Genomic DNA, 26,291 nt, shown 5'->3' with positions numbered 1-26,291 from the left:
GACTTGCCTCCATCTTGGCTGATGACCTCATTAGAATGGAAGCAAACTTGTGACTGGAAGCCATATTACTAAACTTAAGAAAGGATACATGCCATATGATGTCGTCTTGATTAGGTGATCACGTGGCATAAATCAACTAAAGCAGCACCTATTACACTTCTTAGTCCTGCTGAGCTCTTGTATCATTATCTTTGTATCTTCTTTTCAGACTCACAAAGAAACAACAGGTCTCCAAAATATTTTGGATTAGTATGAACTTTTGTATGATAAATTCCAAAGGTTATGAATGTCTGCCCAAAGAACAAAAACTGATTTAGAGATTTATATCTAGCTGCTTACGTCCTTGCTAATATTCAACAACAGGCTTCTAGGAAATTTTAAATAAGAAACAACATACAGTTGATAAATAATATATACTTAATAAATAATGTTTATAAATTTATAAAGTTATAAAAATATGCTCAGGTTAACAGAAATTGGCTTAGATATGTATGTCTAACCATTTATGTCCTTGATAACTCCTCAAAACCAGGCTTCTAGAAAATTTTAGAAAAGAAACAACATACATCTGATAAATAAGGTATATAAGGTTTATAAATTCCTAATATCTACTCAGGTTAACAGTAACTGACTTAAAGATATATGTGTAGCCTCTTTGTCTTTGCTGACTTGGTTAAATTTTAGCTTTTTGGATAAACTGAGTCATATAAATAACTGATATTTAATAATCATATACAATAAAAAATTAGGAAAAATACAGTCTTCCTATGGACTGTATTTATGGTTTAAATTTTACTGCATTTATGGTTTAAAGTTTTATTTTGATGCATAAAGGATCTCCAATTAAATCTTCAACTCAAAACTTTGAGGCTCCAAGTTCACAGGGATAAGCTGTAAAATCCTAATCTTATAAAAGCTGCTGACTTCTTATAACTGTTAAAGATCATTAAGACATGCAAGTTCATGCTCAGTCACTTAATAAATGATCAAATTCTTTACTGTGTTCAGAACTATGTTCATAATCATGCTAAGCACAAAAGTAATTCATTTAGTAACAAGCTTTCTTCAGCCTTCTATATGAGTTTTCAAAGTTAAGCCTAAACCAAATAAATAAAAACAAGCAAGATTCTGTTCAAATCAGATATATTTAAGAGATGATGGTCCTCAGCCTCTTCAGAGATCTGCTGAGTATGGCATCTAAATTGTTTAGTGGGAAAACTTCCCGTGATAGAATGCCAGCTCCTCGTGGCAGCCCTAAGATCTCCAAAGGAGACAGAGTACCGAGACTCCATCTGGACTGTGGAGATGCTGACCACTTGGCAGAGAGCTGCTCCATGTCTTGCTCACTGTCAGGGCCCTGCCCACCCTGTGGACACTGTTGGGTTGACTGTCCTACTTTGCATCTACCTACACACCTGGTCAGTTTTCCCATGTTCCTCCTCCAAAGGAAAATCTCTCCAACCTTTGGGGTCTGTCAGCCAAAGGCTGATGCTATCCTAGGGTAACTATTTAGGTAGTGTTAAGTCTCTGTCATTTAAATTGATACATTGGCAGTTTGTATTATATTTCCAGCTATAATTTATCCTTCTCAGATCTCTGATGCTGTTGACAGCTTGGCTGACCGTAGCTTTGTCAGGCTAACAACAGCAAACAACAGCTCCTTCCGCAAGGCTGCAGCTGATAAGCTATTTATATAGACCTGGACAGTGCCGACTACTATTATAATCGTTATATTATATTATAAGCTCAACATTTGAAGTTTTCTTTGGTCATCTTATGAAATAGAGACTTAAAAAAGCTTCTTGTTGTGCTAAAAATATCTTTGTCCAATTTATAGATCCCACCCTATGGAAAGTGTTAACTATTTCAATCCAGAATCTTTAGGGGTCCTCAAGATTTTACTGTGACTTAAAGTCTGCTGCTTTTACTATAGTGTAATTATATGTAACTCTGGTGTAAATTGCAAACAGTAGGATTGCTAACATGTCTAAAATGTTTATTTTATTACAAACTTAAATAATTGATGTAAGCTTCAGGGAATCAATTTGTCTCTCACAGGTCAAACAGACTCTAGATAAATACTCCTTTGCATCTGCTCCTGCCCCCAGGTTCCTGCCTTGAGCTCCTGTCCTGACTTTCCTGGATGGGCTCCACGTTGTAGGCTGAAACAAGCCCTTTCCTCCCCCACGCTATTCTGTTGTTGTTGCGGCAATAGAAGTCTAACTAAGACATACTCTGAAGAAAAAAATTACCCGTTGCCATTGGTTTTTTTTTTATTGTTTTATTTACGTGTGCACACACATGCATGTGGGGCCTTTCTGAGGCCAGAAGTTGGATCCTCTGGAGCTGGAGTTGCAGGAAGGTGGGAGCCACTAACGTGTGTATGGGAACTGAACTGGGGTCCTCTGGAAGAGCAGTATGCATCGTAGGCAGTGAGATGTCTCTCCAGCACCTTCATCACTTGCTGAATGTGTGCTACCAGGTGCTGAGCCCAGACTCGTGCCTGTCAGCCAGGAGCTTGACCATTTTTGTTTTTGTTTTTAAAGACTTCTTTAGAGGTGGGTGTGATCATGTGCCTTTAATCGCAGCAGGGGTATAAGGAGTTCTGTGAGTTGGGGGTTATCCTGGCTTCCACAGGGAGTTCCAGACCAGCCAGGGCTACATTCTGAGACACTGTCTCAAGAAAAAGGATATACTTTATTTTATTAATTTTTATCTATATATATCCAGGTGCCCGCAGAGGCCAGAAGAGGGTATTGAATCCCTTGAAGCTGGAGTTAGAGTAGGTTTTAAGTCTTCCCACACGAGTTCTGGGAACTGAACTCAGGTCATCTGGAAGAGCCACAAGTGCTATTAACCACTGAGCCATCTCCCCAGCCCAGCTCTGTTGCTTTGAATGAAGTGTGAGCCAAAGGCTAAGATTTGGTGGACTCCAGTGTCCAGAGCCTGACCCAGTCAGGTAATCATGAGATCTGCAAAGATGGCAAGCGGTGGCTGGATTCTAATGTGCACATTCAAGGGCATGGAGCATGTGACCCAGGATGGTTTGTCTAAACCTTCCGGAAAAAAGGAGCGTTTTGTCCATTAGGCTGACCGGTTAATCTTGCAGTAAAGGCTGAGGTTTGGGTTCGTCAGCTTCTGTTAGACAAAGGAGAAAGTGACTTCTGTTAAGTGTACACTCTGGTCTACTTGACTTACAGTCTGAAGCCCACACATCCTGGGCTGTTCCCCCGCCCTCAGAAACTCCTCTTTTGTTACGCTATAGTCGTGATAGTACCTCCAGGAGTGGCCTGTGGACCTGTGGACCTGCCTGCTGTGCTAGACAGACTCTGAGGCAGCCCACAGTTCCCCACCTCTGGGCCTTGGCGCCCTTATATGATTCCCAGGCCTGACGAAGGAACCTTGATAAAACAAACAGGACAAAGACCCGGGATGTGGGTGGTTCCGTGGCTATTGCAATCTGTCCTGTGAGATCATTGACTTTGAAAGAAACACGAACCAGTGCCGTAAGCTGCCCACAGAGAGGAACACATAGAAAAAGGCTGAAGGTTACTTGACAATCAGTAAGAAACCAGGGCTGTGCTAGTTTGAAAATGGATCCTCCCTAAGTGGAGCCCCACTTGAAACCTCAGTGGTCCCCAGCACCTCCATTCCAGCCTTGCAGGAAGCCAAGGTGGATGATGCTGGACCATAAGGAGGTGACAAATGTGTGCTATCTTGAGCTGCTCAGTCAAGGTGACTTCACTGAGGTGACCGATAGAGAAAGCACCCCCAGGAGGCTCTTGATGCCCTTCAACTTGACACCTCCCCCTAACTCCCTTGACCTAGGTTTCTCTTCTCCTCCCTCCAGAATGTAGCAGATACTGGATCGGATGGAGGGACTCTCTCCTCCATGTGCTGGAGAGCCTGGGAAGCCTAGCCCATCATGTTCACAGCCTTCCCTACAGCAAGAATACCATGGTGGATGGGGGGAAGCCTCCAAGGAAAGGTCCCAGAAAGAGCTTTTTCTCTAAAGACAAAGGGAATGTCCATGACTCCCCTGCTTAGGCCCTGGTGGGGAGTGACTTGAGAATTCCATTCGTGGCCAGATGTGGTGATACACGCCTTAAATCCCAGCACTCAGGAGGCAGAGGCAGGCATATTTTTGTGAGTTTGAGGCCAGCCTGGTTTACATACAGTCAGGGCTACACAGAGAAACCCTGTCTCCAAAAAAAAAAGGGGGGGGGGGGAAGGAAAAGGAAAAAAGAAAAAGAAAAAAATAGAGTTCCATTTGTGAAAGTCAAGGGCTGACTGGAGAGCTCACCAAACTGAATACAAGACAGATGAGAGATAGCATGAGCCAGTCTGATGCTCTCTACGGAGCTTGGACATAGACACACTGAACCTTGCTTGAGCATGGTGATGCCCGTCTGTAGTCCCAGTGCTGGAAAGGGCAAGGCAAGAGAAGTGCCCTAAGTTCTAGGCCTGGGACGTCTAGAGAGAAGCAGAAGCTTAACAGCCCGGCCTACAAAGAGTGAAACTTGCATCAATGAAGCAACGTCAAAGAAGTGGGAAAGTGGGGTGAATGAGAAGAGAAAGAAAAGAATGGAAGGGGAGGCGATGTGGCAGGGAGCAGCTGGGCAGAAACACGCATGCCCAAATGTACACACACGCAAAGTAGCATGGAAAACAAATATCGGGGGTAAAGTGAAATGGGAAGACAGGAATGGAGGCTAGGTGTGGTGGCACACACGGGCTATCTAGCACCGGGTAGGCTGAAGCAGAAGGATGGTAAGTTCAAGGCCAACATGAACTACACAGAGAGAGACCATAGAAGAAAAAAGAAGAGAGGGAGAAAGGAATTCAACGGAAACAGAACAGTGGAGTAAATGGGGTGAACCGCAAGATTTGGAAACGAACCGAGAGTGCTAACAAAGGCAATAAAATGGAATTGAAAAGACTGTGTGTGCCCGCATAGGTGTATGCGCATGTGTGTGCGGGTGCGGGTGTACGCGTGTGGAAGCTAGAGTCCACTTCAGGTTTGTTCCTCAGGAATTGTCCGCCTTTGGTATTTTGTTTTGCTTCGGTTTTAGTGTTGGTGGCGGTTAGTTTTGCTTTGTTTTTGAGACAGAGCCTCCCTGGCCTGGAGCGTGTGATTAGGCAAGGCTGGCTGGCCACCAGGCCTCAGGGTTCCCACCCGTCCCTGACTCCCCGGCACTGGGATTATGAGAATGTCCCATCATGCTCAACTCTTCTGCAGGGACTGAGGCTTGAACTCGGGTCCTCACTCTTACATGACAAGCACTTTACCAGCTGAGCTATCTTCTCAGTCCCTAGAATGGAGATGGTTCTCAAAGAAAAGCTCTGTTGGACGTTTATCCTACAGAGTTCTCAGCAGGGCACAAAGGTTTCTACCAGCCCAGAGACAAAGTGACATCAGAATATATGGCATCAAATTACCTCATAATTTGATTCTGGGTTTCTTGTTGATACTGGGGGGACCAATGGCTGCTCCGGAATTGGAGTTGGGGGCAGTGGCTTCCTGGAACCTTCAGGAGCTACAGAAGGTAGCTGCTTCTGCAAGTAAGCAAAGAAGTCAGATGGGACCCATAGTCACAGATGAACTGGAAGATGGCAACCTATACTCCTCAAAGACCCAGAGAGGCTGGGTGTGGTGGCACACACCTTTAATCCCAATACTCAAGAGGCAGAGGCAGGAAGATCTCTGTGAGCTCAAGGCTAGCCTGGTCTACATAGCAAGTTCCAGGGCAACTATAGTTACATAATAGAGAGACCCTATGTGAAAAGAAAGGGGGGCGAGAGGATGGGATACACCCAGCTCAGGGTCCTACAGACAACTGCAGTGGAAGAAGAGCTGGAACCCCAACTGCTGCTTTCCCGTAAGGTGTTCTCTCTACCCCCCCAACTCCATCTCTCTCCCCAGTCTTCCACCGCTCTCCCTTACCACTTCCTCCCACCCATCATGTGCCTGGCTAGCCCCAAGGCCTGCTGGAAGGGGTGACTTGGACACAGAGCCCTGTGAGGCTGTGGGCCATGATCTCCCCGTCCCTGAGATTGTAATGCAGTGAGCCACCTCTCAGCCTTGATGAGCATAAAATCCTCTGGTCACATTTCCCCCACGGTTTCTATAACTGGATGCACCAGGTCCAACCCACCTCATAGTCCTGCTCCGGAGAGACAGATGACAGCACCTGGGGGAAATGAGTTATGAAGAAGTCAGAAGCTGGGGGTGTGGCTCAGCAGTAAAGAACTTTCTAGAATCCCCCAGTGAGGTGCTGGGAGTGTGGCACAGTGGTAGAAGCTAGTTTAGCATGCTGAAGCCTGAGTTCAACACCTAGTAAGACATAAAGACAATAAACAGATAAAGAGAGAGAGAGAGAGAGACAGAGACAGAGACAGACAGACAGAGACAGACAGACAGAGACAGACAGACAGACAGACAGACAGAGAGGGAAGGGAGAGAGAGAAAAAATAGAGGAGAGGAGAGAGCCTCTGGCTATGGCAGCCTCTCATCCTAAAAGGTAGACATCCCTGTGGACTGGGGAGGGACCAGTCACAAAATACGGGAGCAGTGACAGTTTTCGGGGGAAACTCACCCACCTCTTTGCCAATGGCCTTCCACTGGGGCTTCAACTCATTGTCGTACACAGTCTTTGGCTTGTCTAGAGAAAGCGAACACAGACCGTAGTGAAAGTAAGGCCAACATAGAGAAGGTGCTGGTTTTTTTGAACTTCCCCATCATATCTCAGGTGAGACTAATGAGCCCATTAAGTGACAGGAAGAGAGGAAGTCATCTTGGCTGTGTTCATGAGCCGAGTGTGGCTTGCCAAGACCTCACTCTTTTCCCTCTGTCATCCTGTTTCCTGTCTGTAAAATGGAGCAGGGACCCGGCGTGTCGGTTCTGGCCTTTAATCCTAGCTACACTTAAGACTGACACATGAGGATCACAGTTTAGGGTCTTTCTGGGCCCCAAGAGACTTCAAGGCTACATGGGCAACTTGAAAGACCCTGTTTCAAGATAAAGAAATTTTTAAAAAAGGAAAAAGTATGCCCAGCATGCTGACACCCATTTTAGTACCAGCACAGGTGGATCTCTGTGAATTCAAGGCCAGCCTGGTTTACAGAGTAAGTTTCAGAACAGCCAGGGCTACATTGTGAGGCCCTGTCTCAAAACTATACACACACACACACACACACACACACACACACACTAACAACAAAAAAATAAATAAAACCCTAAAACATAGAAAATAATCATGGGCTCAGAACTCACCTGGAATTTACTACAAATGTACTAAGCAGGATAAGGAATTGAGCGACAGAGCCCTTATTTAACATATACAGGCTATGGGTTCCACCCCCAGTTAATAAGAGAAACAAGAACAAGGGGGAGGAAGAGAAACAGAGAACATTTAAAACAAAGGAGGACAGGTTAGGATGGAAACAGCGCATCGCAGGTAGAGCACAGTGTTCCTGGGACCCAACAGTCACCTGGGGCTAAGCCAGGAGAGTCCCAGGCTCCCAACATCACTGCCATGGAGTCATTGCATCTGGACTCTGGGGGCCCCTCTGTCGTGGTCCTGAGAGTAGTATCACTGGCTGGTCTCTTGCGGGTCCTGAAAGGTCAAATCTCTTATGATCTCCCAGTGTGGGTTCTTGCCTGTTTACACGGGTGCTGTCTATATCCCCATGCCCACCCCCTCATCCCATCCCATCTGCTCTTGGGCAGTGACCCCAAATACCCTGAATTCTCAGGATGCATGGACAGGGTTCAAGACCACGACAGCAGCCATGCCTCTCTTTCCCACGGCTGGCCCCAACGCCCCTTGCTTTTTTTATATATATATTTATTTATTTATTATGTATACAATATTCTGTCTGTGTATATGCCTGCAGGCCAGAAGAGGGCACCAGACATTATTACAGATGGTTGTGAGCCACCATGTGGTTGCTGGGAATTGAACTCAGGACCTTTGGAAGAGCAGGCAATGCTCTTAACCTCTGAGCCATCTCTCCAGCCCCCCCACCCAACGCCCCTTGCTTATTACCATCTGTCCTTCCGGCTGTAGAGGAAATAGGCCAATCCTATCACCAAAGCAATGGCAGCCAGGATCCCGATGACGATGCCAGCAATGGCTCCAGGAGATAGAGAGGATGACGGGGGACCGCCTCAGAGAGAGAAAGACTAAGCTTAGCAAGTTCTTCTCCCTATCCCCAGCTCCATCCAGAGTTCCTGGATTTATCTTCACTAAATTCAAGTATGTTGTTTTCCAGCCCCTGGGACCCAGCAATTGGTAGTGTGAATGGCATCCTCCCTAGAGTACGATGGCTTGGGTTCGAATCTCCCAGTTGTGTGACTTTGGGCACACTGCTCAACCTCTCTGTGCACCAACTGTGTCTCCTGTATACAGGGGAAAGAGGGCCTCTTCTGTAGGGTTGCTGGAAAGATTAAACATGTTAGTTAAATATGTTATGTAGAGTAAAGGCCCTGAAGTCCTAGGAAGAGATCAGTAAATGAGTGTGTGTTGGTGGAACTGGTTATGTAGATGATCAGGGCATGGACCAGGGAAAAAGATTTTGGCAACAGAAACCTGGCTCCCCCTCAGATAAGGCCCCTTGACTCTCCGGGGCAGTGTGATCCTGTGCAAACCAGTATTGTCTTATTGGCAATGAGGAAAGTGGTACCCACTACACAGGTGTCTCAAGGATGAAAAGAGACCATAGCTGGTCATGCCTCACACGGAGCAGATGTCTCGTAAATGGCCTGATATTTTCCCATCCACTTCTATCTCAGCCTTTCTCAGAAGGATAAGGGCCCAGGGTTTGAGAAAGTGGTCCCATTTATGGAACTTCCTGGGACCTCTGTCTGTCTGTCTGTCTGTGTCTCCATACGTGTGTGTGTGTGTGTGTGTGTGTGTGTGTGTGTGTGTGTGTAGACCTGTTTCAAACTCACTGCTATTGATTAACACCCCTAGCCCCTCACTGGTACATTCCACACAGACACACCCTAGCCCAGAAATGTCCTTAAACTTGGAGGCCTTTGCCTCCCAAGTAACTGGTACTGCATGCCTGCACTAAGCCTCTAGAAAATCCTTTTTAAAGATTTGTTTTTATTATTTTAAGAACTGCGCACATGTCTCTGTGCGAATGTGTGTGTGTGTTCATGTGAGTACAGGTGTCCTCGGAGGCCTGAAGCCTTGGGTCTCCTGGGGCTGGAGGGGCAGGCAGTTGTGAGCCATCTGATGCGGGCGCTGAAAGCAAGCTCAGGTCCCCCGCCATAGCAGGCAGCGCTTTTGACTTCTGAGCCATCTCTCCAGGTCACTGAGGTGCTTTCGCCCAGAAGTCTGGTGCACCAATGAGACTAGTACCTAATCTACTAACGCTATAGACCTTTGCGATCAAGCAGGATCATGCATGAAACTTCTAGAACATTCGAAGATACACTTGTGCACTCATGAACTTATACACACATACACACACAAATAAAATAAGAAAAGAACTCAAGGGCTGGAGAGATGGCTCAGTGGTTAAGAGCACTGGCTGCTCTTTCAGCGGTCCTGAGTTCAATTCCCAGCAACCGCATGGTGGCTCACAGCCATCTGTAATGAGATCTGGCGCCCTCCTATGGCCTGTAGACATACATGGAGGCAGAATGTTGTATACATAATAAATAAATAAATCTTTAAAAAAAAAAAAGAACTCAAGCGCAAATGCAGGGTTTCTCTACCAGGCATATCTAGTTATTGGCATAACATATTAATACTATCAACATATTAACTGCCGACCCCATCACCTCACTCACCCCCCCCCCCACACACACACAGGCTTTATTCAAGATTCGTCGTCTCTCTAAACAGTTCAAGAATGCAGCCATCATAGACAGGGGTGGTGATGCACCCCTGTTGTCCTAGCACCGAGGAGGCTGACGTAGGACGGTCAGAAGTTGGGGGCCATACGTCAGGCGTGGTGGTGCACACCTTTAATCCCAGCCAGGCCTTGGGAGGCAGAGGCAGCTGGGTCTACATTCCAGGCCAGCCAAGGGTATGTAGTAAAACTCTGCCTCAAAAATAAGTCTAGGGCCAGCCTGGGCTACAAAGAGAGAACCTGTCAAACAACATCATGAGACTGGGGGGATGGCTCAGTGATCAAGAGCACATACTGTTTTTGAATACACCACAACCTCAATTCCCCAATATCCATGTCTGGCATCTCACAACTGCCCATCACTCCAGCTTCCGGGATCTGATGCCCCCTTCTGGCCTCTTAGGGTATATGCATTCATGAGCACATACCCACCCAGCAACACATGCATATAAAGAATTAAGGGATTTTTAAGAAACACCACAAACCCATCTACAGGTGAAAAAAATAAGGCTTAAACAGTTCAGAGAGGCTACACAGTACAAATCCAGGCGATCTGGGCATGAGGTGTGGGATTCCCTGGTTCTGCATTGGAAATCTAGCTAGCCACTGTCATACTTCAGCCGTGCTAGGGGAAGGCTGGGTGGATAGAGCCACATGGGGAAAGAACACGTGGATTCCAGAACAACGGAGCAGGAGCAACTCACCCACTACCTTGACCAGGACAGAGGCGGACTGGGCCAGGCCGGTGATAAGGTTGGAAGCCGTGCAGCTGTAAATGCCCTCATGCTCCCAGCTCAGCGCCTCTATGCTCAGCTGCTCCCCAGTGTGCACTGCGGAGGAGTGCTCGTGGGTCCAGTGATACCTGGCATCCGGATTGGAGTCAGCCCGGCAATGCAGGGTCAGGCTGGAGTTGAACATCGCCTGGATGGTGCTGGCCTCTCCAGATGGTGACCCCGGGGTGATGTCCACTTGGTCAGGACCATCTGCAAAGCCAGACACCGTGAGTGTTCGGGGCCATAGGCAAAGTGACCAGATTTGTCCTCTCCTGCTTTTCTTTTTTTGCTTTGCTTGTTACTGTTTTGCCTTTGGGGTTTGTTGTTATTTGGGGCCTTTTGGTTTCTTGTTTTTTGTTTGTTTTCAGACTAAGTCTCAAGTAGCCAAGGCTAGTCTCAAACTCACTATGTAGCCAAGGGTGATCTTAAACTCCTGTTCCTCCAGCTCTCCAGCCCCCCCCCCTCCCCCGTTTGTTGTTGCTTTTATCCATCCATCCTTCCAGATCCTGGCTGACCTCAAACTTGCAAAACTCTTGTCTCAGCCTCTCAAGTCCTGGGATTATAGGTGTTACACTGCTGTACCCTGGAAGAAGGGACTCCTTAAAGAAGGAGGTGCGGGGGCGGGATGGGAGAGGAAGGCAAGGAGGAAGAGAAGGCCCAGGCCCCACCACTCACAGTTGATGGCAAGCCTCAGGGGAGCACTGCGAGCGCGGCTACCCCAGTTCCACACCTCACACGCATAGGGCCCCGTGTCGTCCCTCTGGAGGCCATGGATAATCAGGGTCCTGTTCTGAGATGACAGCGTCAAGCGATCACTGGGCCAGAGTGGCTGACCCCTTAGAAACCACTGGACACTGGCCTCCTGGTGGCTGGTTTTGCAGGTCAGGGACACAGAGGTAGCATTTTCCACAAGAGGCAGGATTGGGAGCTCGATACTGGGTGCAGTTAATTTTTCTGGAAACACATGGAGATACAGGTTCAGAGTCAAGGATGTGTCCCAAGTCTACGTTAGCCAGGAGTGGTGCACGCCTTTAATCTCAACACTTTGGGGGGCACAGCTATCTCTGTGAGAATCACAGGCAATTCAGTCAGGGCTGTACAGTGAAGCCAAGTCTCAAGACAGCAACAAAACCAAAAGCAACCCTGCATTTTTAAGGTGTGTGTGTGTGTGTTTGGTACAGAGACATATAGTACAGGGGGGACACAGAAATGTTGTGTGTTTCTGGGAGGAAGAAAATGTGGGACTGGGGTATGCTGGAGGGAGGGGGTGCTGATTTTGTACCTGCTCTATGTATTGTGTTATGTGTGTGTTGTGAATGTAAACTGTATGAGCAGAACACACATGCACTTTGTGTTACATACACACATACACACACGTATCTGAATTTGTGTTCTATATCTGTAATAGTGTATATGTTATGGTACATAGTGGTTCCTTATATGCATTAAGGAAAACTGTTGTGTGTGGCATATATATGTATATTGTCTGGGTCTGTATTTTTTGTTGCTGTTTTTTACTATCAAGGATTCAACCTAGAGCCTCTTAAATTCTAAACAAATGGTCTTCCACCCAGCCCCAGCCCCAGTCCCTCACTGGGGGATTCGAGGCAGGGGTTCTACCACTGAGCCACACCCCAGTCCCTCACTGAGGGATTTGAGGCAGGGGTTCTACCACTGAGCCACACCCCAGTCCCTCACTGAGGGATTTGAGGCAGGGGCTCTACCACTGAGCCACACCCCAGCCCCTCACTGGGGGATTCTAGGCAGGGTCTCTATCACTGAGCCACACTCCAGCCCCTCACTGGGGGATTCTAGGCAGGGGCTCTACCACTGAGCCACCCCCAGCTCCTCACTGGGGGATTCTAGACAGACATCCCACCACAGAGCACCATGCTCAGTGGTATTCTGAGACAGGATCTCACTAAGTTACACATACTGACCTTAAACTCGCTCTGTAGCCTTGAACTTATTTGTTTATTTGGGTGGTGAGATGGCTTACCTTCCTCCAAGCCTGATGACCTCAGTTGCAGTCCAGGACCCAAATAGAGAGTGGAAGGAGCCCAACTGTCCTCTGACCCACGCATACCCACTCTCACACACGGTCAGCCAGTGTTACTGTGTATCTATGTGTACACGCGTGGTGGGGCACATGCCTGTGGAGTTGACTCTTTCACCCTCTACATGGCTCCTGAGGATCAGGCTCATGCCCTCAAGGGTGAGCAACAAACGCCTTATGTGCTGCGTCATCTCCCTGACAACCCTTGAATTTACAATCCCCCTGCCTCAGTTTCCCAAATACCTGGAATCACAGGTTAATCTGTATACATACGTTGTGTCAACTGTATGTGCATTGAGAGTGTAGAATAGATTTATACTGATTTTTTTTGGGGGGGGGGGAGTGGTTTGAGACAGAATCTCTCTTTTATGTAATCCTGACTGTCCTAAAACTCACTCTATAGACCAGGCTGGCCTCAAACTCATAGATATCCACCTGCCTCTGCCTCCTGCATGCCAGGATTAAAGGTGTGCACCACCATGCCCCGCTGGTTTATATATTTTCTGTTGTATGTCTTAAGTGTCTGTGATGTGAGTGGTTATGATCTGGGGTGGGTGCTGAGTCTGTGATGTACATGTCATGTGTATGTTTATGTTTTATGTGTGTCATGAGCTGCCATATCTACTGCATATATGTTATATGTGATATATGTGTATCTGTGTTGTGTACATGCATATTATACATGTATCACAAATATAAGTGACTAGGGCTGGAGAGATAACTCAATGGTTAAAAGCACTGGCTGCTCTTGCAGAGAATCTGGGTCTGATCCCTGGTACCCACACGGCAGCTCACGTCCATATTTAACTCCAGTACTAAGGGATCTGGTGCCCCCTTCTGGCCTCTACAGGCACTGCATGTGCATAGTGCAAATCCAGACAGACAAAACATCCACTCACAAAAAATAAAATAAATCTTTGAGAAAAATACATGTGTATTGGGTGTATATATGCTATGGGTCAGTGTCTACAGTATGGTGTCTGTGTGTGAGCGTGCTCTGTACTTTGCATTGAGCACTGCATGCATTTGTGTCTTGTGTGTTATATGCCTGAGGTGTTGTGTTGTGTTGTGTGTGTGTTGTATGTAAGTTGTGTGTGTGCGAGTAGCCTGTGCACATAATCATTCTTCCACGGTATGTGGACTGAGGGCTGTGCCAGCATCTGTCTGTGCAGACACACAACTCCTTCCTACTCAAAGAATCAAACCATGGACATGAAGAGTCAAGAAGGTGTTGAAGACATGCCAAGCTAATGCTGTGTCCTTCACTGTGGTAAGAGCCCTGCTCTGTCACCAGCCAAACAAAAGTCACCTGTCCTCTGCTTCCTTCTCAAATACTGAGGTGCGCATTTGGATGGTGACTTGACAACTGACTGTTTCTTTAAAACATCACCCAGACCTAAGGTGCAATTCCACACCCACCCCGGTAATCACAGAATGTCCCCAGATCCCAGATTAAGTCTCTGGACCCTTGTAAAACCTCGCCTTCCAGTCCCCCAAAGAAGCAAAGAGAACCGGGAAATAATACTCACCAAGCACTTGGACTTTGACAACACCCAGGCGGGACAGCTGGGTGACACTGTTGGACACCAGGCACCTGTACATGCCTTCATGTTCCTTGGACACAGCCTGGATGGTGAATGTCCCCGTGGTGGGAGGCTGGATGGAGTCAGTGGGGAGATACCAGGTATGGTCAGAGGCAGGGCGAGACTGTGTTTCCACCCTGAAGTTCACAGCTTGGCCTTCTAGCACCTCAACCACATCCCCAGCCTCTACGCCTGAGTCCAGCTTGATTGCTACAGGGTCAGGACCATCTGGGAGGGTGGAAACAAGCATGGTCTGTGTTAGAATGAGCAGTAGATCACTTCTGGGGGTACTGTAAGTACAGCTTCCTTCTCCAATCACCTGCAAGGGAGATATGGATCTGATGGAGGTGGGGATCTGATGGAGGTGGGGATCTGATGGAGGTGGGGATCCTAGTGGAGGGGATCTGATGGAGATGGGCATCCTATTAGAGGTGAGGATTTGATGGAGGTGGGTGTCCTGGTGGAGATGTGTATCTGATGGAGGTGGGGATCCTAGTGGAGGGGATCTAATGGAGGTGGAGATCTGATGGAGGTGGGTATCCTGGTGGAGGGGATCTGATGGAGATGGGCATCCTATTAGAGATGAGGATTTGATGGAGGTGGGTGTCCTGGTGGAGGTGGGTATCTGATGGAGGTGGGGATCCTAGTGGAGGGGATCTGATGGAGGTGGAGATCTGATGGAGGTGGGTATCCTGGTGGAGGGGATCTGATGGAGATGGGCATCCTATTAGAGGTGAGGATTTGATGGAGGTGGGTGTCCTGGTGGAGGTGGGTATCTGATGGAGGTGGGTATCTGATGGAGGTGGGGATCTGGTGGAGGTGGGGATCTGATGGAGGTGGGGATCCTAGTGGAGGGGATCTGATGGAGGTGGAGATCTGATGGAGGTGGGTATCCTGGTGGAGAGGATCTGATGGAGATGGGCATCCTATTAGAGGTGAGAATTTGATGGAGGTGAGTGTCCTGGTGGAGGTGGGTATCTGATGGAGGTGGGGATCTGGTGGAGGTGGGGATCTGATGAAGGTGGTTCTCTTATAGAAGTACTATTTGGAACTCAAGTTTTAATCCACTACATTGGATATTTCCAATGGAATCCAAATGTGAATATCAGTTTCTTGTTTAAAGTCTACATTTGATTTTTGCCCTATGTGATTGTTAATGGGATCAAATCCAGGGCCTCATTAGGGCTAGACAGGGACTTTAATTCTACACTTCACTTTCTTACATAAATCTCTGGGCCAGCATTTTAAACCAGGAATGAGGTACCAAGGAAGTGAGTGTCAGCCACGGGTAAAGGGAACTGGAGACTCACAGTTCACATTCAGCAAGACACCATCGCTGCTCTGACCCTCAAAGCCTTTCCGCACTTCACACAGGTAGGACCCCGAGTCCTCTCGCTGGACAACAAGGATGGTGAGGTTCTTGTGATCTGCAGACAGCTTCACACGTTCATTCGACGCTAGTGGGAAGTTGTTGGAGGTCCAGTGGATGGTGACATTATCAGCATCAGTGTGACAATAGAATGTCACCATATCCCTCAGCTCTACGACAGTGTTCTTGCTGACTGACAGGGTGGGTTTGACCAGTGAAGCTGAGGACAGCAAAAACAAGAAGCAATGACAACACCACAGAGACATGTGCTTAGAACAAATCACAAAAGATCTGCTGAGACCAGAAAGGACTAGAATAGTCAAAAGGATATTCTGGCAATGAGCTGAGTCCAGCACTATGTTTGGGCACCCAGTGTAAAACCATTGTGTTTGAAGTGTATGTGAACTTTAAAAAAATAATTATTATTTTTGGGGGTGTATCCCTCTGTGTGTATGAGCATCTGTGTGTGCAGTGCCTGTAGAGGCCAGCAGAGGGCATTGTATTTTCTTGGAGCAGAAGTTACAGGTGGTTGTGAGCCTTTATAAGGGTGCTGGGAACTAGATTCATGTCCTTTGCAAGAGCAGCAAGTGCTTTTGTTTGTTGTTCTTTTGTTTTTTTTTTAAGTTAGTTAGTTAGTTAGTTTGTTTGAGACAGGCTTTCTCTGTACAACAGCCCTGGCTGTCCCAGAACTCAGTCTGTAGCTCAGACTGGGCTCAAACTTGCAGAGATCCACCATCTTCTGCCTCCTGAGAGCTGAGATTAAAGGTGTGTGCCACCATGCCCAGTTCAGAGCTCTTAGTGCTGATCCATCTCACACAAAGTCCCTAGGAGTGAATTTTTGCACCCTCCTTCTGTTCTCCGTGCACCACTGAATGGGATGTGTAAGTGAAGCCGAGGGTGTGGGACATGGCAGAGGCATCAGGACACCTCCCACAATTCCTGGATCCCAGCTGCTGGTGCTGGTGGGGTTAGGTGGGAGGAGGTGAATCCCTGGGAGTGTAGTTTAAGGGTTATAGTTTGTTTGGCCTCCCTTACAGAACTGTCTCTGCGTTCTTCTCTGCTATGTGTGAGAAACAGCTGCTACCCGACACTCCTGCCTCTACACCCTTCCCACCATGATGGGCTGTATCTCTTTACATCATGATCTTTATATCATAAATCCTCTCCCCCTTCAATTGTTACAGTCACAAGGAAAGTAACTGAGGCTGGAGAGGGCTCAGTGGTTAAGAGCGCCTGCTGCCCTTGCAGAGGACGCAAGTTTGTTTCCCAGCACCCATGTTGGGCAGCTCACAACCACCAGGAACTCCATTTCCAGGGGATCTGCTATCTGGATGCCACAGGTGTGCACACACACATAAAAATAAATCTTAAATATAAATATAACTAACAAACAAAGTCAGTCTATGTTGATACAAAAAGAGATTTTTGTTTTGTTTTGTTTTTCAAGACAGGGTTTCTCTGTGTAGTTCTGGATGACCTGGAACTCTCTGTGTAAAGCAGGCTGGCCTCTAACTCAGAGATCCTCCTGCCTCTGCTTCCTGCTGGGATTAAAGGTGTGCATCACCACCGCCCAGTAAGAATCAAATTTTTAACAACAGCAAGGGTCCCTTTCTATCTCTTAGCCAACACTGCCTTGCCCACAGCCGTGACAGCTACTGCTGCCTTCAACACAACTGACTACATGTGCCTCACCAGAGCTTAGCGAGGCCAATCAGCACGTCTTCTCTTAGCACCATGGGCACTGCCCCAGTTAACATCAGCTGTCGACTTGACACAGACTACAGTCATCTGCAAAGAGTCTTAATAGAGTCATTGTCTGTTTCAGGTTGGTTGAGGGATAAAGTCTGTGGGTATTATCTTGGTTCTTTTCATTGACACAGGAGGGCACAGCCCACTGTGGGTGGCACCGTTCCCTAGGCAGGTGGTGCTGGGCTATATGAGAAAGCAAGCTGAGCACAGACCTGTGAGCGAGCCAACATGCAGCATTCCTCCTTGACTGAGCTCCCCAGTCAGAATAGTGCACAGAATCCCTTGGATCCTGCCTTCAGGTTTGCACCTGGAGCTCCTGCCCTGACTTCCCTCCATGATGTACTGTGCCCTGGAAGTGGAAGATGAAATAAACCCTTTCCTCCCCTATACTGAATTTGGCATTTGTCCAGAGTGTTTTAGCACAGCAACAGAAAGGAAACTCGAATAGGCATGAGACCCAGAGGGAGGACCCTCTGTTTTATGACAACGTGATACAAGCTAGAGTCATTTGGGAAGAAGGAAACTCAATTGAGAAAATAGCCCTAGCAGACTAGCCTGTGGGCAAGCCTGTGCTATGTTTTCTTGGTTGATGATTGATGTAGGGGAAGAGTCAGCTCACTACAGGTGGTGTCTTCCCCAGGCAGGTGGTCCTGCAGTTTGTATGAAAGCAGGTTGAGCAGACCTGGGGAGGCAACCCAGTAAGCAGCATCCTCCATGGCCCTGCATCTGCTCCTGTCTCCAGGTTCCTGCCCTGTTTGAGTTCCCACCTTGATGTCCTCAGTGGACCAGGACCCAGGATACATAAGCCAAATAAATCCTTTCCTCTCTGTGGTGATTTGCATAAGAATGGTTTCCATTCAGTGCTTAGTCACCAGGGAGTGGAACTCTTTGCAAAGATTAGAAAGATTAGAAGGTGTGACTTGTTGGAGGTATGTCACTGAGAGTGGGCTTTGAGGATTCAAAAGCCCATGCCAGACCCAGTCTCTCCTCTCCCTGATACATGCAGAACTCTCAGCTACTTCTGCCTGCACGCTGCCATGCTCCCCACCATGATGGTAATGGACTGAGCCTCCAAAACTGTAAGCCAGCCTCCAATTCAATGCTTTATTATAGGAGCTGCCTGGGTTGTGGTGTCTTTTCACAACAATAGAACAGTAACTAAGACAAACTCTAAGATTCTTTTGGGCCGGGTGGTGGTAGTGAACACCTTTAATCCCAGCACTCAGGAGGCAGACCTGGCAGATCACTGTGAGTTCGAGGCCAGCTTGGTCTACAGAGTTCCAGGACAAGCTCCAATGTTACAGAGAAACCTTGTTTTAAACAAAAATCTTTTGGTTACAATGTCTTATCACAGCAATAAAACCCCTAACTAGTTTAGGGCCATGGAATATTGCTGACCTGACCATGACATTGACCCGACAATGACCATGTCATTGACAGCCCTGACCATGTTTGGGTGGAGGATTTGTAAGGACTTTAGAACTTTGGGATAGAAAAGCCATTGATTGCACAGAGTTTAATAACCATTTGTGGGAACTTAGAAGGCAATGCTGAGAGCAGAGAAGCCTGATCTTTGGCATCTGAGAGGGAAGATTTAAAAGTCCCCTAGAGATTCTATCAGAGTCAATTAATATTTTAATTAAGAATGACTCAGGTGAAGCCTTTGCTTTGCTGGGTGTCTCAGTTGGGGGTCTCATTGCTGCAATGAAACACCACGACCAAAAGCAAGTTGGGGAGGAAAGGCTTTATTAGGCTTGCACTTCAGCATTGTTGTTCATCACTGAAGGAAGCCAGGACAGGAACTCAAACAGGGCAGGAACCTGGAGGCAGGAGCTGATGCAGAGGCCACAGAGGGGTGCTGCTTACTGGCTTGCTTTCCCTGGCTTGCTCAGTCCACCTTCTTATAGAACCCAGGACCAGCAGCCCAGGGACGGCACCACACACAATGGGCCGAACCCTCCCTATTGATCACTAATTGAGAAAATGCCTTACAGCCTGAACTCATGAAGGCATTTCCTCAACTGAGGCTTCCTCCTCTCTGGTGATTATAACTTATGTCAAGTTGACACACAAAACCAGCCAGTGCACTGGGACCATGGATGCTGGTCAGCTAGGGCTGAAGAATCTGCTGTGACTAAGAAGAGACCAGCATTGTTGAGGTAGAATCTTCTGGGACCTGTTTCCTTTGGGTCCGAGCATAGGAGTGCTGTAGAATAATCCTTTTGCACACCGTGAAGATGTGTTGCTCTCATTGATTTAATGAAGGGTCAACTGGCCGATAACTAGGCAGAAAGAGGTTAGGGAGAAGAGCAGACTAAGAGAAGGCTAGGAAGAAGGAGAGCAGGGTCACCAGCCAGACACAGAGCAAACAAGAGATGAACATGCCGTGCTGGAAAAAAGGTACCACCACGTGGTAGAATGTAGAAATAATATGTGTTAATTTAAGTTGTAAGAGTTAGTAATAAGCCTAAGCTATCAGCTGAGCATTTATAATTAAATCTTGGTGTGGTTATTTGGGAGCTGACTGGTGGGACAGAGAAGTCCATCTACAGGAGCTGTTGATCAGAGGGGTCTGGGGCTGCATCTCATGATGGTAGCTGAACTTGGAAGCATAAGAGTCACCCAGATGGTTCTGGTTTTAAAGGTCTGAGGGGTACCAGAGAGCATCTGAGGACTGGTCATTGTGTGGCAGGGCTGGAGTCCCCAACAGGAGGCCAGGAGAGGTCACTGGTGAAGATGGAGCCCTCAGTTGCAGTCAAAGCCCCAGGGGTGAAGGAGTCAGAGTCATGGCATCATGTGGCAGTGCTAGAGTCCCTGAAGACAACCTGGGAGGACCAACCTGTGAAAGTGCAGCCCAGTTGCAGCAGAAGACCCCAGCATTTCAGAGATGCCAGTACCATGGGACGACTGCCAAGAACAGTAGCGACATGGAGTGGAGCTGGCCTGAGCCTAGGAGATGTGCTGTGTCCGCTGTTCCGGAAGTCTTACACTAGGCTTCACATAGTTGGAATTTGGTTTAACTTTCATCTGATTGTGACCGTGCCCTGGTTTTCCCCTCTTAAAGTGAGAAAGTATGTCACATTTCTTTTTTAATTTTTCAGGAGCCCACAGTTAAAAGAAGTTTTAGTGAGATTATGGATATTTTGGAGAGACTTTGGATATCTTAGACCAGTATTTCTCAACCTTCCTGACACTGTGACCCTTTGATACAGTTCCTCATGCTGTGGTGACCCCCAACTGTAAATTTATTTTTGTTGCTACTTCATAACTGTAATTTTGCTAGTTATGATCATGAAAGTATCTGTGTTTTCTTTTTTTTTAACAAAAAAAGATTTGTTTATTATGTATGCAGTGTTCTGTTTGCATGTATGCCTGCAGGTCAGAAGAGGGCACCAGATCTCACTATAGATGACTGTGAGCCACTATGTGGTTGCTGGGAACTCAGAACCTCTGGAAGAGTCAATGCTTTTAACCACGGAGCCATCTCTCCAGCCCATATCTGTGTTTTCTGATGGTCTTATGTGACCCCTGTGAAAGGGTTGTTTAATCACCTCAAAGAGGTTGTGACCCAGAGGTTGAGAAATACTGTTTTAGAGGCTTTGAATATTTTAAAGAAAGTGAACTTCTTAAAGTGTTTGGATTTTAAAAGCTTATGGGACATTTAAAGATTAGAATATGTTTTATATTATGATATTACTATTAACATGCCATCTTGGGGACAAATGAGAAAGGAAAGGTTCTAGCTGAATAGAGACCTGTATTGTGGAATAGAGCGTTTGTTTAACTATGTAAAGATGTGTTACATTTGTTGATGCTGCATTTGTTGAACTATGTAAAAGTGGTTTTTTGTTCCACCTTGCCTGCATAAGGCACCTTATTGGTCTAATAAAAAGCTGAACAGCCAATAGATAGCTAGACAGAGGAGGGATAGGTGGGGCTAGCAGACAGAGGGAAAAGGTGAGCCAGCCAGCAGGGGGCTAGGCATCCGGACACCGAGGAAGCAGGAAAGCAGGAAGAATAGTATGTAGATGAGGTAAAATAGCCTCAGGGCAGCACATAGATTAATAAAAATTGGATTAATTTAAGTGAAAAAGAAAAGACTAGCTTGAAACAAACCTACGCTAAGACCGAGAATTCATAATTAATAATAAGAATCCACGTTTTATTTGGTAGCTGGTTGATGGCCCAAAGAAAATGCCAGCTACAGACATGCTGTGTGACAGGTAAACAAGGGGTTAAGTGTGCCAGCTAGCTCTATTACAGCATTAGAAGCCCTAAGACACTGTGAAGACAGATGCAGGAAAGATGATCTCATTTTCTGTGCTCACGTCACAGTCTGATGTGTGTCTGGGAAGAGAACCCAAAGATAACATACCTCTCCCACCTGGAGTGCTGCTAAGCAGGTCAGCAGGGCCGGTGAACTGGGCAGCCATTGGCGGGATCCATGTGGTCAGAAGTGCGACTGGAAGGGGAGAGAGGAAAGACATTGAGGGAAGGAGAGGTGGCATCGCACCACTGGTTAGTCTGCATAAGCCGGGAAGAAACATGCAGCGGTGCTGGCCTGTAATCCCAGGACTCGGGAAACCAGACGCAGGAGGATCACAAGTTTGAAGCCAGACTACCATCAATGGTAAGCCGCTGTCTTGAAACAAAAATCAAATGAACAGCAGCAACAATAGCAAATATTAGCTTGACACCTTTAATCCCAGCACAAAGCAGGCAAAGGCAGGAAGATCTCTGAGTTCAAGGCCACCCTGTTCTACAAAGAGAGACTCTAAACCCTAACTCCCCTTTTGTGGAATATTATTTAAAGATATGTTGCATTTGTTTATGCTGTGGAATGCTTGTTTAATGATCAAAGATGTGTTGTATTCTTTTATGTTGCATTTGCTTAACTCTGTAAAGCCACGTTACTTTGCCTGTCTGAAACACCTGATTGGCCTAATAAAGAGCTGAGTGGCCAATAGTTAGACCCCAGAAGGATAGGCGGGGCTGGCAGGTAGAGAGAATAAATAAGAGGAGCAAGAAAAGGAGAGGAGGATGCCAGGGGGCAGCCACCCAGCCCCACAACCAGCAATGGAGGAAGAAGTAAAGAAAGACATACAGAATAGAGAAAGGTGAAAGCCCAGAGGCAGGAGGTAGATGGGATAATTTAAGAAAAGCTGGCTAGAAACAAACAAAACTAAGGCCAGTCATTTATAAGTAAAAATAAGTCTCCATGTATTTATTTGGGAGCTGGGTGGTGGGCCCCTAAGAGCAAAGGGTGGAGGGGAAAAAGGTTACATTTCTCCCACCTCCACTTTTAAAAAACTGGAAAAGGAAGATCGGTGTAGAGGGGTGGAAGAAGGAGGAACAGGAGCAGGCGAAGCAGCTTCAAGAGCAGCAGCAGAGGGAGCTCTGAGATCACGTGCAGGACGTTTTGTTCTGGACCTTTGTTGTGTGGCTAATCTCAGTTGTCAACTTTGAAATCTAAAATTGCCCTGGAGACAGGGTGTGCCTGCAGGAAATTATCTCAGTTAGGTTAGTTGAGGTGGCAAAACTCATGCACTGGGGGTGACAGCATTTCTTGGGCTGGGATCCCGACTAAAACGTAAGGAACTAAGGACCACGATTCCTAGATCTCTGCTTCCTAATCGTGGGTGTAACATGAGCAGGCGCTTTAGGCTCCTGCTGCCTTGACATTCCCATCAGGATGCACTGTGTGTACCCTTGAACTCTGAGCCAAATCAACCCTTTCTGCCTTAAGTGGCTTTGGGGTACTTTTGTCACAGTAACTAAGACAGTAGTCCTACCCACTTACTGAATGTAGTAACATGTAGAACGAATTTATGATCTGAACCTCAGTTTCCCTATCTGTAAGGCTGGCGTAGTATCTTTGCATTGTAGAGTGGTGGTAGTTGTGGTAATAAATACAGGCAAGCTGTGGCTGGGTCCCACTTGCTATTCTGTTCTCCTCCACCAGCCCACCTCTGAGGGAGACACCGCAGGCTTCTCCTTCACTTTCCAAGTCCCTCTAGGAGCTAGAGATGCAGCTCAGTGGAAGGGTCCTCGTTGGGGGCTGTGGACCCAGACCCTGAATTTCCTGCAAACAACCTGTTATGCCTGCAGCTGCTCTGAGCAAAACAACTTGTTTTTCCTGTGTTTGTAGCTGCTCTGAGCATGAGACCCTCAGGAATGGTTTCTGGTGGGTTTGCCTAGGATCCATATATAAGTGACTCTGGTGCACAATAAAGAGGGCATTCTTGTTTCAGGATGACCCTTGTCTCTGTCTGTGTGTCTTTGTGTATTTCAATCTCCAGGCCCTTGCCCAGCTAGGAAATGGTCCTGTAGCGCAGACTCCGCACTACAGGTGTAGTACTGTAGTACACATAGTAGTAGTACGGTCGGTACAAGACCTCACCTAGAATCCCCAGTGAGGGGCTGGGGTGTGGCTCAGTGGTAGAGCCCCTGCCTAGAGTCCCCCAGTGAGGGGCTGGGGTGTGGCTCAGTGGTAGAGCCCCTGCCTAGAATCCCCCAGTGAGGGGCTGGGGTGTGGCTCAGTGGTAGAGCCCCTGTCTAGAATCCCCCAGTGAGGGCTGGGGGTGTGACTCAGTGGTAGAGCCCCTGCCTAGAGTCCCCCAGTGAGGGGCTGGGGTGTGGCTCAGTGGTAGAGCCCCTGCCTAGAATCCCCCAGTGAGGGGCTGGGGTGTGGCTCAGTGGTAGAGCCCCTGCCTAGAATCCCCCAGTGAGGGGCTGGGGTGTGGTTCAGTGGTAGAGCCCCTGCCTAGAATCCCCTAGTGAGGGGCTGGGGTGTGGCTCAGTGGTAGAGCCCCTGTCTAGAATCCCCCAGTGAGGGCTGGGGGTGTGGCTCAGTGGCAGAATGTTTACTTAGCATGCACAACACTATAGGTTTGATTTTTTATCACAAAGACACAAACACAACACTTCCTCCTTAGCTCTCAGTCACAGCGACGGTTCTGACTCTTTCCATGTCTGTACTACTCTGCTTCCAATGCCACAGTCCAGAGGGTTTCAGTTCCTGCCTTGTTACCCATTTGGTCTAGTGACTCTGAGTCTCAGTTGTCCCTCTTGACAAATGAGAGTAAAGATAGTTCCAGTCTCACTAAGACTCCTAAGGATGAAGGAAGCCACAAGAGTGAATGAGCCAAAAGTGGACCTTGTCACCAAGCTGCCTGGGTGGAGAAGAACCTCTAGGGAAAGGCCCGGACTTGGCTTCCTGCTTCCTTCTCCTGTCCTGACTTTGATCCCCACCAGGAGACAGCAAACCTTACGGTGAGATTTGTGCACACAGCTGATAACCCAGCCTTTGAGAGGACCTGGAGTCTGTCCAGCCACAAGTCAGCCTTGAAGCTCTGACCCAGAGAGGGGAGCATCGGCCTCAGGGTCATACAGCATGACTGAGCTGAGCCCTTAAGCCTGAGGAGGACCCATCACAAATCATCTCCTCACCTTCAAGTGTTTTGCTTTATCAAAGTACTCTAGCAACCCTCAATCTGTGTGTGTGTGTGTGTGTGTGTGTGTGTGTGTGTGTGCATGTGTGTGTGTATGCACATGTGTGTGTATGCACTCGTATACATGTGGGGGCCCATGCCTGTGTGTGCGTGGGTCAAGGTCATCTTGCTATATCTTTCTCCACCTTATTTATTTGAGGCAAGTTCTCTCCCTGAATCTGGAGGTCACTTTTTTTTGACAGCCAACAAGTCTCAGAGATCCTTCTGTCTTCATCCCACATTGCTGAGGTTACAGGCTTGCATGAGCCCATGTCTTGCTTGTCACGTTGTTCTAGGGTCAGAACTCATCCTCAAAGTTGCATAAGTAAAAACAAACAAACAAATTTAAAAAAAAAACTGTAGACCCATCTATCCAGCCCCTTTCACCTCAGATGCTCAGTAAATGTGAATTTTATATCCATGCCATAATGATGTGTGGACCACTAGGGACTGAGACATTCCTGCCTGTCCCTCCCCCATTCATCTAACTTTATCAGAGTTTCCTCTCTCTCTCTCTCTCTCTCCTTTTCTCTTTTCTTCTCTGTTTTTCTTCAGTTTTCTTGATGTCTCTTTGCCCTCTGCTGTCTCCCTCCCTCTCTCACCTATCTCAGTCTCTCCCTGGTTTCCGTCTGGTCAACTCTCTCTCCCCTTTACCCTCCCTTCTTTGTCCTCATTTCCTTCACCAGCATTCCCTGTCTACTCTTTCCTTCCCCTTCTCCCTCTGTACCATCCTTTCTCCTCCCTCTCTATCTTTCCTTATTTCTCTCCCTTATCAAGAGAAAGATATTTCTCTATGGCCTTCTAATCTTTTTCATTTTTGTCTCTTTTTGTTAATGTCCTTGGTGTCTGTTTTATTTCTGCCTTGCCTCTCTTTCTGTGTGTCTCTTTTACACACACACACACACACACATTCCAGCCACCCAACCACCCAACGAAGTCTGTCTGCAGAAGCAGGGACCTCACCTGAAAGGAGGATTCCTGTCCTCAGGCAGCCGTGGAAGCCAGCAGGCCCCATGAGTCCTGACATTGGTGTCAGCGTGCCAGGCTGTCCCTCTCCTGGCTGGTGCACACAGCCTGTGGCACAGTGTGGATAGCGTGCTGGGGGTAAGGCCAGTCGTGCTGGGGGCAGGGGAGGAACAAACTTTGTCCTCGCCTCTGCCCTCAAACCCCGGAATCCTCTCTCTGCAGAGATGGGAATCCCTGGGACCTCAGGGATCAGGAACTAAGACTTCTATGGCCCACAGCAATGTTAATACAAACAATAAAAACCAGTTACTCTGATGGTAGGAAAGCTAGGCCGGTTGCCAAGCTGGCTATAAGCGGCTACAAAATATTAATTAAATGAGCAAGGAGCATGCCCACGGGGGTGGGTCCTGGTCATAAAAGAAGGCTGTGGTGTCAGGCTGA

At 47.4% G+C, this 26,291-nt stretch overlaps 1 protein-coding gene across 1 annotated transcript; it reads right to left on the bottom strand.

Annotated features, from left to right (window-relative positions):
• Window positions 1–2,846: 2,846 nt before the first annotated feature.
• On the bottom strand, window positions 2,847–25,922 carry Ceacam20 (CEA cell adhesion molecule 20). The gene is made up of 12 exons (XM_041653370.1): window positions 25,848–25,922; window positions 21,770–21,856; window positions 15,587–15,865; window positions 14,223–14,504; window positions 11,313–11,591; window positions 10,569–10,847; window positions 8,049–8,169; window positions 7,492–7,616; window positions 6,601–6,662; window positions 6,156–6,191; window positions 5,440–5,556; window positions 2,847–3,138 (listed from the first exon to the last, which is right to left on the bottom strand). Exons 1-12 carry the CDS (start codon window positions 25,909–25,911, stop codon window positions 3,085–3,087), a joined length of 1,785 nt encoding a protein of 594 aa, XP_041509304.1. The 5' UTR covers window positions 25,912–25,922; the 3' UTR covers window positions 2,847–3,084.
• Between the last annotated feature and the right edge of the window lie 369 nt (window positions 25,923–26,291).

This window comes from Microtus oregoni, unplaced genomic scaffold (genome assembly GCF_018167655.1).
Source record: "Microtus oregoni isolate MIOR12 unplaced genomic scaffold, Mior012 000006F_ref0000085, whole genome shotgun sequence".
Lineage (NCBI taxonomy): Eukaryota > Metazoa > Chordata > Mammalia > Rodentia > Cricetidae > Microtus > Microtus oregoni.
This window is presented reverse-complemented; position numbering and strand designations above follow the sequence as displayed.